The sequence below is a fragment of the Hyperolius riggenbachi genome, chromosome 11, assembly GCF_040937935.1.
Source record: "Hyperolius riggenbachi isolate aHypRig1 chromosome 11, aHypRig1.pri, whole genome shotgun sequence".
In the NCBI taxonomy this organism is placed as follows: domain Eukaryota; kingdom Metazoa; phylum Chordata; class Amphibia; order Anura; family Hyperoliidae; genus Hyperolius; species Hyperolius riggenbachi.
This window is the reverse complement of record NC_090656.1, coordinates 5,307,129-5,325,440: the sequence shown is the minus strand read 5'-3', so window position 1 is coordinate 5,325,440 and position 18,312 is coordinate 5,307,129. Positions and strand designations below refer to the sequence as shown.

Sequence of the window (18,312 nt, the reverse complement as noted above, 5' to 3'; positions counted from 1 at the left end):
CTAGCGATTTAAAGCGATCCCTAAACGCTCAAAAAAGCGCTCCAGTGGGTTCCAGGCCACAGACAGCTTCAGAGAAGGTTCAGAGAGAAGAGAAGTTCAAAGGGTCATTAGCTCTGCAAACCACACTCGGGCCCATATGCAATTAACGTTTTCTCCTGAGTTTTCATTTTTCATATTCTCTTTAACCACTTGATGACTGAGGGTTTTTTCCCCTTGTGGACCAGAGCAATTTTCACCTGTCAGTGCTTCTCCCTTTCTTTCGCCAATAACTTAATCACTACTAATCACAGCGAAATGATCTACCGGTATATCTTGGTTTTCTCGCCACCAATTAGGCTTTCTTTGGGAGGTACAGTATGCTAAAAATGATTTTATCCTAAATGCATTTTAACATGAATAATAAGAAAAAAATGGATTATTTCTCAGTTTTTGGCCATTATAGTGTTAAAATAAAACGTTCTACTGTGGATAAAAGCCACACATTTTATTTGCCCGTTTGTCCCGGTTATTGCAACGTTTAAAAAGTTTCCCTAGTACAATGTTTGGCACCAATATTTTATTTGGAAATAAAGGTGCATTTTTTCAGTTTTCCGTCCATCACTAATTACCAGCCCATACATTAAAAATGAATAGTAATATACCGCCTTGACATACATTTAAAAAAAGTTCAGTCCCTAAGGTAACTACTTATAATATTTTTTTTATGTACATCCCCCCCCCCCCCCCCCTATAAAAAAAAAAATTGGGTACTATGGAAGGGAAATAGTTAATTATAAAAGTCAGTGTGGGGATTTTTATTAAATAAAAATGAATTTCGGTGTAATTTACTATTTGGCCACAAGATGTCCTCAGTCTTTATTTCCGATTCACATAGGTAAGCACGTGAAACGGAAGTAATGCGTAGCAGTGTAACAACAGGAAGATACAATGAATACCGGCGTCTCGTAGACGCGGGTATTCATTGAATCGGGGACTTAGATTCATGAATGGGAATTGCAGTCCCATTCATTAACCTCCCCGCTAAGCAGCAGTAACAGCGGTGCGTGCAGGCGAACGGGAGCGAGCGTCGGCCACACGCCGCTGCAGACTTATATTCACGGCCCTGGTGCATCCTGTGAACTTTGCAGGGCCGTGAATGTACTGCATGGCGTGCAGCAAGTAGTTAAAATAACTTTTAAGCATTTTACAATTGAAAGGTACCCACAAGTTACTGAAAAAAGTACTACAAAAAATATTTTGAGTATTTTCTTGCTTGCTGGTGGTTTAAAAATCATTTTACGAGCATCAGCCCTTATCTGGAACTCTCTTCCACAGCCTGTACGTCATGCTCCAAACCTGGACATCTTCAAACGCACTCTTAAAACACACCTTTTCAGACAAGCTTATAACATTCTATAGCCCTTTATTTACTTATTTGTCACAATGTAATCAGAGGCAAAGAATCACTGCCTCATCCATCCTCCACCCCCTTACCTAGTGTGTCCCCCACTACCCATTAGATTGTAAGCTCGCAAGGGCAGGGTCATCCTCCTAATGTTTACTGTTTTTGTAACAATATTTGTGCTGCTTGGAACTCTGCTGTATATTTGTTAGTTGTATCTATGTTCCCCTTGTCGTCTTATTGTGCTTTGTAAAGCGCTGCGGAATATGTTGGCGCTATATAAATAAAAAATAATAATAATAATAATAATAATAATAATAATAATGTCATCTAGGAAAAAGCTCAGGAGACAAGAGACCACATGCAATTCACTTTCTCTCCTGAGTTTTCATCTAGGTGATATTTTAAAACTTGTCAATAAAATCCCCTTTAAACCACCAGCAAGCAAAAGAATACTCAAAGTAATTTTGATAGTACTTTTAACCTACTTTTTGATACTTTTTTTTTCCATTGGAAAGTACTAAAAAGTTTTTCCTAGGAGATAACTTTTCATCTTCGATTTTAAACGAGGTTTTAGCATTTTGCAATGGAAAAAGCTGAGGGCCCGGATGCAATTGTCCTTTCACCTGAGTTTTCTCCCAGGAGATAATTATACATCTTCGATTAATAATACGTTTTTAGCACTTTGCAACTGAAAAAGTACCACAAAGTACTTGAAAAAGTACTATCAAAATTTTAAATATTTGTTTGCTTGTTGATGGTTTAAAATGTATATTATTGACAAGTATGAAAATTTCACCAAGGAGAAAATTCAGGTGAACAAGTGAATTGCATGTGGCAGTCGTCTAGATAAGACAAATAATTGGAAAAGTGACCCGCGGCACGGGAACCGGAGGATCATGGAGGCCGACGCGGGACAAGATGTCTGCAGGGGGCCGTTAGAAGCCCCGAGTAAGTGACACTTTTTGTTTTTAAAATCCCATACAGAACCCCTTTAACCTCCTTAGCGGTAACCCCGTGTGTGACACGGGGTAAGCCGCCGGAGGGTGCCGCTCAGGCCCTGCTGGGCCGATTTACTTAATTTTTTTTTTTGCTGGACGCAGCTAGCACTTTGCTAGCTGCGCCAGCACCCCGATCGCTGCCGCCGCGCGCCCGATTGCCGCTATCCGGTGCGGCGCGCGGCCCCCCCCCCCAGACCCCGAGCGCTGCCTGGCCAATCAGTGCCAGGCAGCGCCGAGGGGTGGATCGGGTCTCCCAATGACGTCCCGACGTCGCTGACGTCGGTGACGTCATTCCGCCCCGTCGCCATGGCGACGGGGGAAGCCCTCCAGGAAATCCCGTTCTTTGAACGGGATTTCCTGATCGCCTATCGCCGGAGGCGATCGGCGGGGCTGGGGGGATGCCGCTGAGCAGCGGCTATCATGTAGCGAGCCCTCGGCTCGCTACATGATTTAAAAAAAAAATAATTTAAAAAAAACTGCTGCGCTGCCCCCTGGCGGTATTTTTCATACCGCCAAGGGGGTTAAAGAACTCTAAGTGTTTAGGAACTGTGCATGCAGAGAATGCTCCTGGCTATGGAAGGGCGATTGAGCAGGCATGCCCAGTAACCCGTGACGGGTCTTGTCAGCAAGCTTTCAGAGAGGCACAGCAGCACTACAGAGCGGATCAGGAGGAAACGGAAAGGTGTGTGTGGGTAGTGTGTGGGTAGACTATGTGTGTAGTGTGTGTGCGAGTTGTATAGTGTATTGTGTAGAGTGGTGTGTGTAGTGTGTAGCAGAAAGCAGGTAGCACAGGATGCACACAGGGTGATGTAGCACTAGGGAGACCCTGCAGGTACAAGTGAGGTAATAATAATAATGGCAGTATTTGTATAGCGCCTTTCTCCTGTCGGACTCAAAGCGCTTGCGAGGCAGCCACTAGAGCGCACTCAGTAGGCAATAGCAGTGTTAAAGTGACTCTGTAACAAAAATTACAACGTTTTTTCTACCATCCTACAAGTTCCTAAACCTATTCTAATCTGTTCTGGCTCACTGCAGCTCTTTCTACTATAGCCATCTCTGTAATAAATAAATGTATCTTCCCCCTGTCAGACTTGTCGGCCTGTGTCTGGAAGGCTGCCAAGTTCTTCAGTGTTGAACTGTTCCTCTATGCACACTCCAGTGTGTGTTTTATTTACATAAGCCAGCAGCTTCTCTGCTATCTTATCAGTGATAGAAGAGAGCTAGATAAAAATCCTCCTCTGGAGGCTGTGAAAGGAGCTGGTCTGTCACATACTGAGGAATTAACGACATAGGCAGAGCTGTCTGCAGGAAGCCTGTAATGTTCAGTGCATGAGAGAAGCTGGGGACAGAAGGTAAACACACACAAGTGATCTCTTGAGATTCAGAAGTAAGGCTGTATACAGCCTGCTTGTGTATGGATGTATTTTCTATGTGTGGACATGCTGTACATCAACCTACTTCCTGTTTTGGTGGCCATTTTGTTTGTTTATAAACAAACTTTTTAAAACTGTTTTTGACTACTTTTAAGTAGTAGCGGGGAGCGTTGAAATTGTGACAGAGGGTAATAAGAGATGTCCCCTAACACTCTGAGATGTTTACTTTTGTGCGATTTTAACAATACAGATTCTCTTTAAGGAGACTTGCCCAAGAAACTCCTTACTGAATAGGTGCTGGCTTACTGAACAGGCAGAGCCGAGATTTGAACCCAGGTCTCCTGTGTCAGAGGCAGAGCCCTTAACCATTACACTACCCAGCCACTGCTAGTAGCAGTGTATATAGCAGTAATAACACAGGATGAACACACTGCTGCACACAGTAATGGAGCAGCAGCACAGCATGCACACAGGATGATGCAGGGGAGGCAGGTGTATATTTAGGATGCACACAGGGGAGGCAAGTGTATATATAGCAGCACAGGATGATGCAGGGGAGGCAGGTGTATATATAGCAGCAGCACAGGATGCACACAGGGGAGGCAGGTGTATATATAGCAGCAGCACAGGATGCACACAGGGTGATGCAGGGGAGGCAGGTGTGTATATAGCAGCAGCACAGGATGCACACAGGGTGATGCAGGGGAGGCAGGTGTGTATATAGCAGCAGCAGCACAGGATGCACACAGGGTGATGCAGGTGTGTATATAGCAGCAGCACAGGATGCACACAGGGTGATGCAGGGGAGGCAGGTATGTATATAGCAGCAGCACAGGATGCACACAGGGTGATGCAGGTGTATATATAGCAGCAGCACAGGATGCACACATGATGATGCAGGGGAGGCTGGTGTGTATATATAGCAGCAGCACAGGATGCACACAGGGTGATGCAGGGGAGACAGGTGTATATATAGCAGCAGCACAGGATGCACACAGGGTGATGCAGCACTAGGCAGCCCCTGCAGGTACAGGGAGGGAGGAGAGGTAGGTGTGTATATAGAGCAGCAGCACAGGATGCTGCATGCAGGAGTCAGGCAGGTGGGTGTGGCTATATATAGAGCAGCAGCAGCACAGGATGCAGGGTGATGCAGGTGTGTGGCTATATATAGCAGCAGCACAGGATGCACACAGGATGATGCAGCACTAGGCAGCCCCTGCAGGTACAGGAAAGGTAGGTATATACATAGAGCAGCAGCACAGGATGATGCACAGAGTCAGGCAGGTGTGTGGCTATCTATAGAGGAGCACAGGACGCACACAGGGGGATGCAGCACTAGGCAGCCCCTGCAGGCACAGGGAGGGAGGAGAGGTAGGTGTGTATCAGCACAGAGTCAGGCAGGTGTGTGTGGCTATATATAGCAGCAGCACAGGATGCACACAGGATGATGCAGCACTAGGCAGACCCTGCAGGCACAGGGAGGGAGGAGAGGTAGGTGTGTATCAGCACAGTCAGGATGCACAGGGTCAGGCAGGTGTGTGGCTATATATAGAGCAGCACAGGGTGATGCAGGGGAGGCAGGTGTATATATAGCAGCAGCACAGGATGATGCACAGAGTCAGGCAGGTGTGTGGCTATATATAGAGGAGCAGGGGACGCACACAGGGGGATGCAGCACTAGGCAGCCCCTGCAGGTACAGGGAGGGAGGAGAGGTAGGTGTATATATAGAGCAGCAGCACAGGATGATGCATGCAGGAGTCAGGCAGGTGTGTGGCTATATATAGCAGCAGCACAGGATGCACACAGGATGATGCAGCACTAGGCAGACCCTGCAGGCACAGGGAGGGAGGAGAGGTAGGTGTGTATCAGCACAGGATGATGCATGCACAGGGTCAGGCAGGTGTGTATATAAAGCAGCAGCACAGGATGATGCATGCAGGAGTCAGGCAGGTGTGTGGCTATATATAGCAGCAGCACAGGACGCACACAGGGGGATGCAGCACTAGGCAGCTCCTGCAGGCACAGGAGAGGGAGGAGAGGTAGGTGTATATATAGAGCAGCAGCACAGGATGATGCATGCAGGAGTCAGGCAGGTGTGTGGCTATATATAGCAGCAGCACAGGATGCACACAGGATGATGCAGCACTAGGCAGACCCTGCAGGCACAGGGAGGGAGGAGAGGTAGGTGTGTATCAGCACAGGATGATGCATGCACAGGGTCAGGCAGGTGTGTATATAGCAGCAGCACAGGATGATGCAGCACTAGGCAGACCCTGCAGGCACAGGGAGGGAGGAGAGGTAGGTGTGTATCAGCACAGGATGATGCATGCACAGGGTCAGGCAGGTGTGTATATAGCAGCAGCACAGGATGATGCATGCAGGAGTCAGGCAGAAGTGTGGCTATATATAGCAGCAGCACAGGACGCACACAGGGGGATGCAGCACTAGGCAGCTCCTGCAGGTACAGGGAGGGAGGAGAGGTAGGTGTATATATAGAGCAGCACAGGATGATGCACAGAGTCAGGCAGGTGTGTGGCTATATATAGAGGAGCAGGGGACGCACACAGGGGGATGCAGCACTAGGCAGCTCCTGCAGGTACAGGGAGGGAGGAGAGGTAGGTGTATATATAGAGCAGCAGCACAGGATGATGCATGCAGGAGTCAGGCAGGTGTGTGGCTATATATAGCAGCAGCACAGGATGATGCAGCACTAGGCAGACCCTGCAGGCACAGGGAGGGAGGAGAGGTAGGTGTGTATCAGCACAGGATGATGCATGCACAGGGTCAGGCAGGTGTGTATATAAAGCAGCAGCACAGGATGATGCATGCAGGAGTCAGGCAGAAGTGTGGCTATATATAGCAGCAGCAGCACAGGACGCACACAGGGGGATGCAGCACTAGGCAGCTCCTGCAGGCACAGGAGAGGGAGATGTGTATCAGCACAGTCAGGATGCACAGAGTCAGGCAGGTGTGTATGTAGCAGCAGCACAGGATGATGCATGCAGGAGTCAGGCAGGTGTGTGGCTATATATAGCAGCAGCACAGGATGCACACAGGATGATGCAGCACTAGGCAGACCCTGCAGGCACAGGGAGGGAGGAGAGGTAGGTGTGTATCAGCACAGGATGATGCATGCACAGGGTCAGGCAGGTGTGTATATAAAGCAGCAGCACAGGATGATGCATGCAGGAGTCAGGCAGAAGTGTGGCTATATATAGCAGCAGCACAGGACGCACACAGGGGGATGCAGCACTAGGCAGCCCCTGCAGGCACAGGGAGGGAGGAGAGGTAGGTGTATATATAGAGCAGCAGCACAGGATGATGCATGCACAGGGTCAGGCAGGTGTGTATATAAAGCAGCAGCACAGGATGATGCATGCAGGAGTCAGGCAGGTGTGTGTGGCTATATATAGCAGCAGCACAGGATGCACACAGGATGATGCAGCACTAGGCAGACCCTGCAGGCACAGGGAGGGAGGAGAGGTAGGTGTGTATCAGCACAGGATGATGCATGCACAGGGTCAGGCAGGTGTGTATATAAAGCAGCAGCACAGGATGATGCATGCAGGAGTCAGGCAGGTGTGTGTGGCTATATATAGCAGCAGCACAGGATGCACACAGGATGATGCAGCACTAGGCAGACCCTGCAGGCACAGGGAGGGAGGAGAGGTAGGTGTGTATCAGCACAGGATGATGCATGCACAGGGTCAGGCAGGTGTGTATATAAAGCAGCAGCACAGGATGATGCATGCAGGAGTCAGGCAGAAGTGTGGCTATATATAGCAGCAGCACAGGACGCACACAGGGGGATGCAGCACTAGGCAGCCCCTGCAGGCACAGGGAGGGAGGAGAGGTAGGTGTATATATAGAGCAGCAGCACAGGATGATGCATGCACAGGGTCAGGCAGGTGTGTATATAAAGCAGCAGCACAGGATGATGCATGCAGGAGTCAGGCAGGTGTGTGTGGCTATATATAGCAGCAGCACAGGATGCACACAGGATGATGCAGCACTAGGCAGCTCCTGCAGGCACAGGGAGGGAGGAGAGGTAGGTGTATATATAGAGCAGCAGCACAGGATGATGCATGCACAGGGTCAGGCAGGTGTGTATATAAAGCAGCAGCACAGGATGCACACAGGGGGATGCAGCACTAGGCAGCCCCTGCAGGCACAGGGAGGGAGGAGAGGTAGGTGTATATATAGAGCAGCAGCACAGGATGATGCATGCACAGGGTCAGGCAGGTGTGTATATAAAGCAGCAGCACAGGATGATGCATGCACAGGGTCAGGCAGGTGTGTATATAAAGCAGCAGCACAGGATGATGCATGCAGGAGTCAGGCAGGTGTGTGGCTATATATAGCAGCAGCACAGGACGCACACAGGGGGATGCAGCACTAGGCAGACCCTGCAGGCACAGGAGAGGGAGATGTGTATCAGCACAGTCAGGATGCACAGAGTCAGGCAGGTGTGTATATAGCAGCAGCACAGGATGATGCATGCAGGGGAGGAAGGTGTATGCAGCAGCATATGATGCACAGGGTGATGCAGGAGAGGTAGGTGTATATATAGAGCAGCAGCAGTGATCCCCGGGTGCGCGCGCAGTCAGGTCAGTCAGCGGGCGCGCGCACAGCAGACAGGTTTATACGAAGCGCTATTACCGCCTTGAGGTCCAGCACTCCGTCTTCCGCCTCCTGCAATAACGAGACGAACTTCCGGGTGAGCAGCCCCAGGCTCTTCTCATGGCGGCTCGGGGTCACCGGGCCCTGCGCGGACTCCGCCATGACACCGCGAGGAGGGGGGAGGCGTGGCCTCCGGTCACCTGCTCCAACCGCCAGCCACAGCGGCCGTTACCTTCCGCAAAGCACGCCGGGAAGGGGCGGGGCCGCTGCCTTCCGACTTCAAGGGACCGCGTGAGGAGCACTGAGGGAGCGTCTGCCAACAGCACTACCCCGGGGAGAAGCGTGAGGGAGCGTCTGCCAAGATCACTACCCCGGGGAGAAGCGTGAGGGAGCGTCTGCCAACATCGCTTCCCCGGGGAGAAGCGTGAAGGAGCGTCTGCCAAGATCACTACCCCAGGGAGAAGCGTGAGGGAAAGTCTGCCAACATCGCTCCCCCGGGGAGAGCCTGAGGGAACGTCTGCCAATATCCTTCCTCTCCCTGACTATCGGGAATCCGGGGTCCTATGCTGGACCATGAGCTGTCTGCACAAACAGAGGAGCTAACTTCTTGTTGGCCTCATGCAGATGGAACATTTTATTAGGTACTTACTTATTATCTCCTCTGGAAAGTTTGGCAGCTTATTGTAAAAGAACCACTATCGCAAAAAAAGTAGGCCGTTAAAATCTGAGAGAAGCGAGAAGTTTTGGGCCAGTCCATCTCCTCATGAGGGATTCTCAGGGTATTCTTTGTTTTCAACAGCATTTCCTGAACAGCAGTTTAACTGCCAAAATAGTAAGATGCCAGCCAGCCTCCCTAATCACTTCCGCACTGTTTTGTCATTTAGACTTTGCAACTGCTGTTCAGGAAATGCTGTTGAAAACAAAGAAAACCCTGAGAATCCATCATGAGGAGATGGACTGGCCCAAAACCTGTCGCTTCGTTTAACTGCCTACTTTTTTGGCGATCGTGGTCCTTTAAAGTTCTGTTTGATCCCCTAGCCAGTCTAACCATTTTGGGAAAGCTGAAAGTCCCGGCTTTCCTTTGCACTGGGTCCCGAGTGAATGCCATGTCCCCTACACTTTGCTGCAGAGAGCACAGTGGAATTGAGTCTCCTGCCCAGGCCAGTAAGACAGAGACGAGGGTGCATAGCTGCGCTGCTCCTTCATCTGTAATGAGTAACCCAGGGCACTGGACATAAGTTTTGAAGACACAGATTTATGCTGTGAAGGAAGAAGACCTCCCAGGTGGGCTGCTTATCATCATGTCGGGCTCCTCCTGTACTACTGTAATTGCACTTTCTGCAGCCAAGTTCAGGGGACACCCCTCCTTCATAACCCCATAACTTGGGAACTGATACCAACTCGGGACCTGGTGCAACAGAAAGCCGGGACTTTCAGCTTTCCAAAAATGGTCAGATCTTCCTGGGGGAGCAAACAGAACTTTAACAAAAAGCTGCCAAACTTTCCAGACTGGACAATAACAAAAGTAACAAAAATGAAAAAGCAACAGAATTTTTTCTAAAATTAGCATATCAATGATATAATCATAATTGTACAATCTTATTTCAGAATCTATATATATAATAGAGTAAGTGCCTCAACCTTCGAGCAAGAAGAAGAAGTACTTTGCATGAGAAAATGTATGCGTGCTCAATCACCAAGTTTCAGGCTTCTTTTCCACGGACTGTTGAGCTGTGTGCTCAGCAAGCAGTTACCAGGCAGCAGCGAGCAGTTACCAGGCAGCAGCGAGCAGTTACCAGGCAGCAGCGAGCAGTTACCAGGCAGCAGCGAGCAGTTACCAGGCAGCAGCGAGCAGTTACCAGGCAGCAGCGAGCAGTTACCAGGCAGCAGCGAGCAGTTACCAGGCAGCAGCGAGCAGATACCAGGCAGCAGCAAGCTGTTACCAGGCAGTAGTGAGCAGTTGTAAGAGTTTGAGAGGCATGTTACTGCCTATCAACTGTCCGTGGATAAGAGGCCTACCCTAGCAAGTCTGGCTTTGCAAATCTGGCCTAATTGGCTATTGATGAGGCAATGCTCATGCAAATATGCATTTGCTTTTGCATGCCAAACTATGCAGGGTCAAAAAACCAATACTGCAAAGCGGTCGCCCTGCTACATGCCAGTGATGAGCGAAAATGCAAAAATTTGTTTCGATAAATTTTTACCGAATTTTCGCCTAATTTGACAGGCAAAATTTCCATCTAATTTTTTCACGTTAATTTTCGCCTAAGGCCAGTCATTTTCGCATTACTTGCGTATGATTGCGGACATTTTCCACATAAGGGCATTAGCGCCCGCATTCAGAGAAGTTTCTTGCACATTATTGCGGGCATTTTTCCGTATAAACGTCCGCATAGATTGAATTTCCATGCGGATTATTGTGGACATTTTTCCGCATAAGGGCATAAGCATCCGCATACAATGAATTTTCGATGCTGGTTAAAACGCAAATATTTCTGAAGATTTTCGTGAAAATTCGCCAAAAAACGAAAATGGGATTTTCGAGGCGAAAATTCGCAAGCAACACTGCTACATGCTACATTAGCACTATCCAGGAGCGCCACAGGGAGGATTCCCAATGCCCCCCTTTTATACAACCGGGGGGACCACAGGGTCCCAGGCTCTCTCACTGCCTGGGAACCACAGCGACACCCCGGAGGGGGAGGCGCAGGCGACCCCCCCCCCCCCCCCAAGCGTGGCCAGCGTCGGGGAGAGCCGTCCACACCCACCTCCCAATATTTAAAACAGGCACTTACCTTAACGTCCATTGTGTTCTGCTACATGCGCATTAACTTGGGGGCATCATATGAGAAAGGAGTGAAGCATGGGTCACCCCGAGCTTTAGAGCTCAGGGCTGGCTCACATACAGCACTCCAGAGGGGGGGGGGAGGACAGGTGCAGACAACTCGCTGCAGGGCTCACACCACCGGAGCAAGCCATCCACCACCTGCCTCCAAAGGATACAAACTGCAAAAAATGATTTCCATGAGAAAATTAATGCGCATGTAGCAGAACGCAATGGACGTTAAGGTAAGTGCCTGTTTTTAATATTGGGAGGTGGGTGCAAACGGCTCTCCCTGGCGCTGGCCACGCTTGGGGGGGGGGGGTCGCCTGCGGCACCTAGCCTCCCCCTCCGGGGTGCCGCTGTGGTTCCCGCGGTCGCTCCGGTTGTATAAAAAGGGGTCATTGGGAATCCTCCCTGTGGCGCTCCTGGATAGTGCTAATGTAGCATGTAGCAGTGTTGCTTGCGAATTTTCGCCTAAGTCATTTTCGCATCGAAAATCCTGTTTTCGTTTTTTGGCAAATTTTCACGAAAATCTTCAGAAATATTTGTGTTTTCGACCAGCATCGAAAATTCATTGTATGCGGATGCTTATGCCCTTATGCGGAAAAATGTCCATAATAATCCGCATGGAAATATAGACTATGAATGTATTTTGTAGGTACTGATCTTTTGCAGGAACAGATCTTTTGCAGATAATGATCTTTTGAATGTGTACAGCAACTTTTGTGTGCAGCATCTTGCAAATATTTCTATCTAATGGGGAGTGCAGCTCAATAGAATAGACTGTGTAGGTGTGGCCAGTGGCAGCTCCAGGAAATTTTTTTTAGGGGGTGCTATGCAGGTGCTGGACCTGCCTGGACCAAAAAATGGGTGTGGTCATGACCGGATGAGGGCGGGGCTAACTGTAATTTAAAGTGAACCCAGGGTGAGAGTGATATGGTGGCTGCCATATTTATTTCCTTTTAAACAATACTAGTTGCCTGGCAGCCCTGCTGATCTATTTGGCTGTAGTAGTGAACTGAATTACACCAGAAACAAGCCATGCAGCTAATCTTGTCAGTTCTGACAATATTGTCAGAAACCCCTGACCTGCTGCATGCTTGTTCAGGGTCTATGGTTGAAAGAATAAGAGGCAGAGGACCAGCACGGCAGCCAGGCAACTGGTATTGCTTAAAGGGAGATAAATATGGCAGCCTCAATATTATTCTCACCTCGGATTCCCTTTAAAAGTGCAACGCAAAGACAGAGGGCCCAAGTTTTGGTGACCCTTTCCCCAGAAAATTCACATAATTGTGCAGGTTTTCTCAAGAAAATACACGTAATGTGAGCAGATTTTAACAAAAAACACGTCCAATGACCCCAATATGCACAATCGTTATCAGATATGGCTCCAATATGCACAATCGGTAGCAGATATGACCCCAATATGCACAATCGGTAGCAGATATGACCCCAATATGCACAATCGGTAGCAGATATGACCCCAATATGCACAATCGGTAGCAGATATGGTCCCAATATGCACAATCGGTAGCAGATATGACCCCAATATGCACAATCGGTGGCAGATATGGTCCCAATATGCACAATCGGTGGCAGATATGGTCCTAATATGCACAATCGGTGGCAGATATGGTCCCAATATGCACAATCGGTGGCAGATATGGTCCCAATATGCACAATCGGTGGCAGATATGGTCCCAATATGCACAATCGGTGGCAGATATGGTCCCAATATGCACAATCGGTGGCAGATATGGTCCCAATATGCACAATCGGTGGCAGATATGGTCCCAATATGCACAATCGGTGGCAGATATGGTCCCAATATGCACAATCGGTGGCAGATATGGTCCCAATATGCACAATCGGTGGCAGATATGGTCCCAATATGCACAATCGGTGGCAGATATGGTCCCAATATGCACAATCGGTGGCAGATATGGTCCCAATATGCACAATCGGTGGCAGATATGGTCCCAATATGCACAATCGGTGGCAGATATGGTCCCAATATGCACAATCGGTGGCAGATATGGTCCCAATATGCACAATCGGTGGCAGATATGGTCCCAATATGCACAATCGGTGGCAGATATGGTCCCAATATGCACAATCGGTGGCAGATATGGCCCCAATATGCACAATCGGTGGCAGATATGGCCCCAATATGCACAATCGGTAGCAGATATGGCCCCAATATGCACAATCGGTAGCAGATATGGCCCCAATATGCACAATCGGTAGCAGATATGGCCCCAATATGCACAATCGGTAGCAGATATGACCCCAATATGCACAATCGGTAGCAGATATGACCCCAATATGCACAATCGGTAGCAGATATGACCCCAATATGCACAATCGGTAGCAGAAATGACCCCAATATGCACAATCGGTAGCAGAAATGACCCCAATATGCACAATCGGTAGCAGAAATGACCCCAATATGCACAATCGGTAGCAGAAATGACCCCAATATGCACAATCCGTAGCAGATACGACCCCAATATGCACAATCAGCATCAACTGAAAAAGAAAAGAAAAACCCATTTACTCACCTACAGCCAGAAGACCTTCTTTCCCGACCTCCTGTCCCGAGTCCCGACCTCATTGTGGCGCGCAGCGCCCGCGCGCCCACGATCCTCTTCCTTCCCGACGTCATGACGAGACTTCCTGCCTGCATGCAGAGAGCAGGGCTACGGGAAAATGGCCGCCCGAAGCCATGCACTGCAGACTCGAAGTCTGCAGAACAGGGCTCCGGGCGGCCATCTAACCGTAGCCCTGCCTGCTGCTCCGTGCTGCCGCTGTGTGAACTGACTTGGCGTCTTTTAGACGCCTGAAGTCAGTTCACTCCAGGGGGTGCTTTGGGGGTGCTTGGACAATTCTAGGGGGTGCTCGAGCACCCCCTTGCACCCCCCTGGCGCCGCCCCTGGGTGTGGCTCTGATACTACATGGAAGGGGGTAAAATTGGTCTGTGATCTTTCATTTTTCCAAAGACTTTTTTATCTGATGTGTGTACCCACCTTTATTCTTCTTGCTTCAAGGTTGAGGCACGTACTCTATTAGATAGATAGAAGATGCGGCGTATGCTACGACGCGGGACGGCTAGTCCATTTTATTTGGCCAAATAAGTTTGCAATTACAAGGAATTTAAACTTGGCAAACCTGAACTGAAAATTAAAAGTCAAAATAAACATACGGTACTTACCTCCCACAAAGTCTACTCATCAATCTGTCTCTCTTGTCCTGCGTCCTGTTTTTCCAAAATGGCCATTACGCCATAACAGCTTTCTGGTCAGCACAATGTTAAAGAGAAACGAATTGAACTTCACCCCAATCAGTAGCTGATACCCCCTTTTACATGAGAAATCTATTCCTTTTCACAAACGGATCATCAGGGAACTCTGTATGGCTGATTTTGTGGTGAAACCCCTCCCGCAGTGTGATGTCATCACCATAGTGCTGACATCACACTGTGGGAGCCTTTGTGCATTGTGGGAAATAACAGGGGTAGGTATTCCTATCCATACACCCACTAGACAAACATCATGAGGAAGTGCCCGCCTATCAGCCTGTCTAGTGACCGAGCAAACCGGCCAGTGAAGCTTGGCGCACATGGGGAACCCAATGGATTTGAAGCGACTGGTTGGCCCCGCCCACCCCACGACCGAGCGACAGCAGACATTGTTCCTGAGATTTGGTGAATGGCAACTTTTGGGCACAGCCTGGCGCACACCTATTCAGCATATCCCTGTAGCATGCACACAGGGAAAGATAGGAGATGTACAAGGAATCTTTCTGTAGCATGTCCTGTCGGTTGCAGTGGAGCTGCAACTGAGCAGTTTTGATTTCGCTGCCTGAATTTGGTTGCTTGGTTTTGGTTGCATTCGCAATAAGTCTCATTGCCATCTGCAATCACTCTGCAGCCAGACAGCTCTGGATTTCTTACAAGCATGTGGTTGCATAATTTGGCATGTATTTGTAATAAGAGTCCTTTACATTCACAGTAGTGATGGGTCGTTCGCGAACGAGCCGGCTCTTTGCTGTGAACGACAAGAGCCGGCTCTCAGTTTTTAAAGAGCCGATGCCTCAGCCGCCCCACACAGCTCTGGTTTGCTGTGTAATAAAGGGCGCTGAGGCATGCTGGGAGATGTAGTCCTGTAGTTGCAGCTGGTAGGAGTGTATGGAGCAGAGCAGTAGCAGGAGGGAATGGGGCAGTCAGCGAAGCAGTCTGGAGTTGTCATGGAGACGGGGGCGGGGCTTTTACTCCGATTCTGAGTGGCGTCCAGTGATATTTAATGAAGAGCCGATTGAGAGCCGTAAGAGCCGGCTCTTTAATGGGAGCCGATTCAGAAGAGCCGATTCTCAGAGAAGAGCCGGAATTCCCATCACTAATTCACAGGCAGCTTGCAGCCTTCAATCAGCCGAACACAGGATTGAGTGATTACCATTCAGCTGTGTGGGAATTTGCATGTCTGCTCTCATTGGCTGATGTTCATAGAAAAGTCTGCTCCTCCTCTCACACTTTGCCCATCATCGTTCAGCTTTTCCTTAGTTGACTGCTGGGTTCCTTGTGTGAAGTTTGAATTGTATTGCATTACTTTGCCTGCTGGGACGTTCACTGCACCCGCGGGCGTACAGTGAAGTCTTTTCCTATCCTGATAGCTTGGAGACTGCCTTCACCATGTTGGTGACTGGTAGTATTCCTGCTAGTTCTGTTCCTGTGGACGTAACTATAGCTGTGGTTGCTATTTGTTACGTTCCTTCCTGTTTGTCCTTTCTGGACCTGTGTGAATGTTTGCCAATCTAATTGCTACCCCAGCAATAGCAAACAATCCTTCTGTCTGTCCCTGATGGTCCTGTTCCTGTGGACGTAACTATATGCTGCGGTTGCTATTAGTTACGCTCCTACTTGTTTGACTTGTCCGTGCCAGTGTGGATGTTTGCTATCGCTGGGGCAGCAATTAGATTGGCAGGCATTCCGTCTGTCTGTCTGTCTGTTGTCAGTCCTTGTTACTCAGTGTGGTGGACATCAGATGCTCAGTGCTGCGGTCGCACTGAGCAACCATTGTACCTTGTTTATTGTGGTGGTTATCGAAAGCTCAGAGCTGCGGTCGCTCTGAGCAATCTTGCTCCCTTGTTCATAGCTCCTGGTGTGATCTGCGTAATCGTCTCCACAAGAGCATTCCACTCTATTACCTAATATCACCCAGCTACATAGTCTTGCTTGCTCTGGTGGTACTTTGGTTTTCTCGACCTCAGCTGCTATAACTTGCACGTTAAGACCTGGGGGCAACCGAAGTCAGGAGACATATTCAGTGTCTTGTTCAAGCGGGGGCTTGTCTATAGGTGAAGACCGTGGGCCGAGCTCAGAGCTACAGCACTAGATTGGGGTATCGTGGCTGAAAGAAAACAGGAGATCTGCCAGGCATTACAAGATGCAGGATTTGCACTGATGAGCTGTATTGCTGTAATGTACAGAATGTTTACGTATGCTAATTTTAATGAGGTGAGAGGATGGTGATCCCTCCCTGATTACCATGGGTGGTGATCAATTCACAACTCTGTGACACACAGGGGATGATTAATTAAGCTGCGCTGCTAAAGTAGTGCAGCTTAATGAGAAGAGTGAGAGCTCAGCGCACGCTATGCTGTGGTAGTGCAGCGTAGTGTGCGCTGCTAACTTACTCGCGCTCCTAAGTAAAGGCCGCTCCCCTGAACCCGCCCTGAGCCCCGGCCAGTCCAGTGCGTTCAATTGACATTATCCCCGCCCTTTGATTGGCCCAATAGGCTGCCTGTCACTACAAAAAAAAAATCTTACATTAAAAATGTGACAAATGTTTTTAAATTATTTAGAAAATAACGAAATAAGTGCTAATGCCGCAATAAACAAATTCAAAACATAAAATTAGGATAAAATTCTACAATTTTATTGATCCTTTTGCAAAAAAAATTACACAATTTTTTCAATCAGCACATAACTATTGTTTATATATTTTCACATTTCAACATTAAAACCTTCAGGCATGAACAAGGGAGTGAACCTGTGGATCTATCTGGATAATAATGGATTGAGAATATTAATGATCACTTTCCATTCACTTCACAGCTTATTACACAGTCACAACATTACATCAGTGTTTGGACTCTGGCACCTATAAAGGCCTGCTTGTTACTTGGGTTGTTTGTTGGTTCCCTGGTCATGTGATCTCATCACTTCCTGTTCAGGGTGACATCACTTCCTGTTCAGGGTGAACATGGCCAGCTAATCAAAGAAGTAAAAATGTCTCACCTGATTGATGATTTATGTGTTTTTCTGTGTTTCCTCCTTACAAGAGAAATACTCCTGAAACACAACAGTAATTTTAGGGAATACAGTACATTTGTTGGACTGCTCAAACTGAGCCGGTCAACATCTCTATTATATCACTTTTCCTGGATTCATAAGATTCTTCGGGTCCAGAGTTGCTTTGATTTCCTTCATGACACTGATTCCAACCTCCCCGACCTCCTCTCGCAGTAACGCACGCTTTCCTATGCCAATCCCATGTTCCCCGGTGCAGGTTCCGTTCAGAGCTAGCGCCCTCCTGCAGGACAGAGAGAGTAGTATAAGCTTAAAGGCTCATACACGCGCTCATCAAAAGTCTTTTAAAGGGGCACTATGGCGAAAAATTGTAAAATTTTAAATATATGCAAACATATACAAATAAGAAGTCCCTTTTTATTCCTGAGTAAAATGAGCCATAAATGTATTGTCTCCTATGTTGCTATCACTTACAGTAGGTAGTAGAAATCTGACAGAAACGACAGGTTTTGGACTAGTCCATCTCTTCATAGGGTATTCTCAGGGATTTATTTATTTACAAAAGAACTTCGTGAATAGCAGTTGCTCCGTCCAACTGTCAAAGAACTGTGTAGCATGCAGGGAAGCTGGCCAGCATCATTTTTTAAATCCTTTTTAGGGAATATATAAAGAATAAAAGCCTTGCTGAGAATCCCCTATGAAGAGATGGACTAGTCCAAAACTTGTCGATTCTGTCAGATTTCTACTACCTACTGTAAGTGACAGCAACATAGGAGAAAAGTAATTTATGGCTCATTTTACTCTG

The 18,312-nt window shown here is 48.3% G+C and overlaps 2 protein-coding genes across 5 annotated transcripts in view; both read right to left on the bottom strand.

The window, feature by feature from the left end:
* The window catches only part of E2F4 (E2F transcription factor 4), a 65,540-nt gene extending 56,904 nt beyond the window's left edge, over positions 1-8,636 (bottom strand). The window contains exon 1 of one of the 2 annotated variants that reach the window (XM_068259428.1): positions 8,416-8,636. In XM_068259428.1, the coding sequence (XP_068115529.1) occupies positions 8,416-8,538 (123 nt within the window). In that variant the 5' untranslated portion in view covers positions 8,539-8,636. The remainder of the gene's footprint in view (positions 1-8,415) is intronic. The other variant, XM_068259429.1, reaches the window with a different exon arrangement.
* An 8,507-nt stretch (positions 8,637-17,143) lies between these two features.
* LDHD (lactate dehydrogenase D) overlaps positions 17,144-18,312 on the bottom strand; it is a 324,776-nt gene continuing 323,607 nt past the window's right edge. For all 3 annotated transcript variants that reach the window (XM_068259950.1, XM_068259951.1, XM_068259949.1), the window contains one exon: positions 17,144-17,790. In XM_068259950.1, coding sequence (XP_068116051.1) covers positions 17,625-17,790 — 166 coding nt within the window. In that variant the 3' untranslated portion in view covers positions 17,144-17,624. The remainder of the gene's footprint in view (positions 17,791-18,312) is intronic.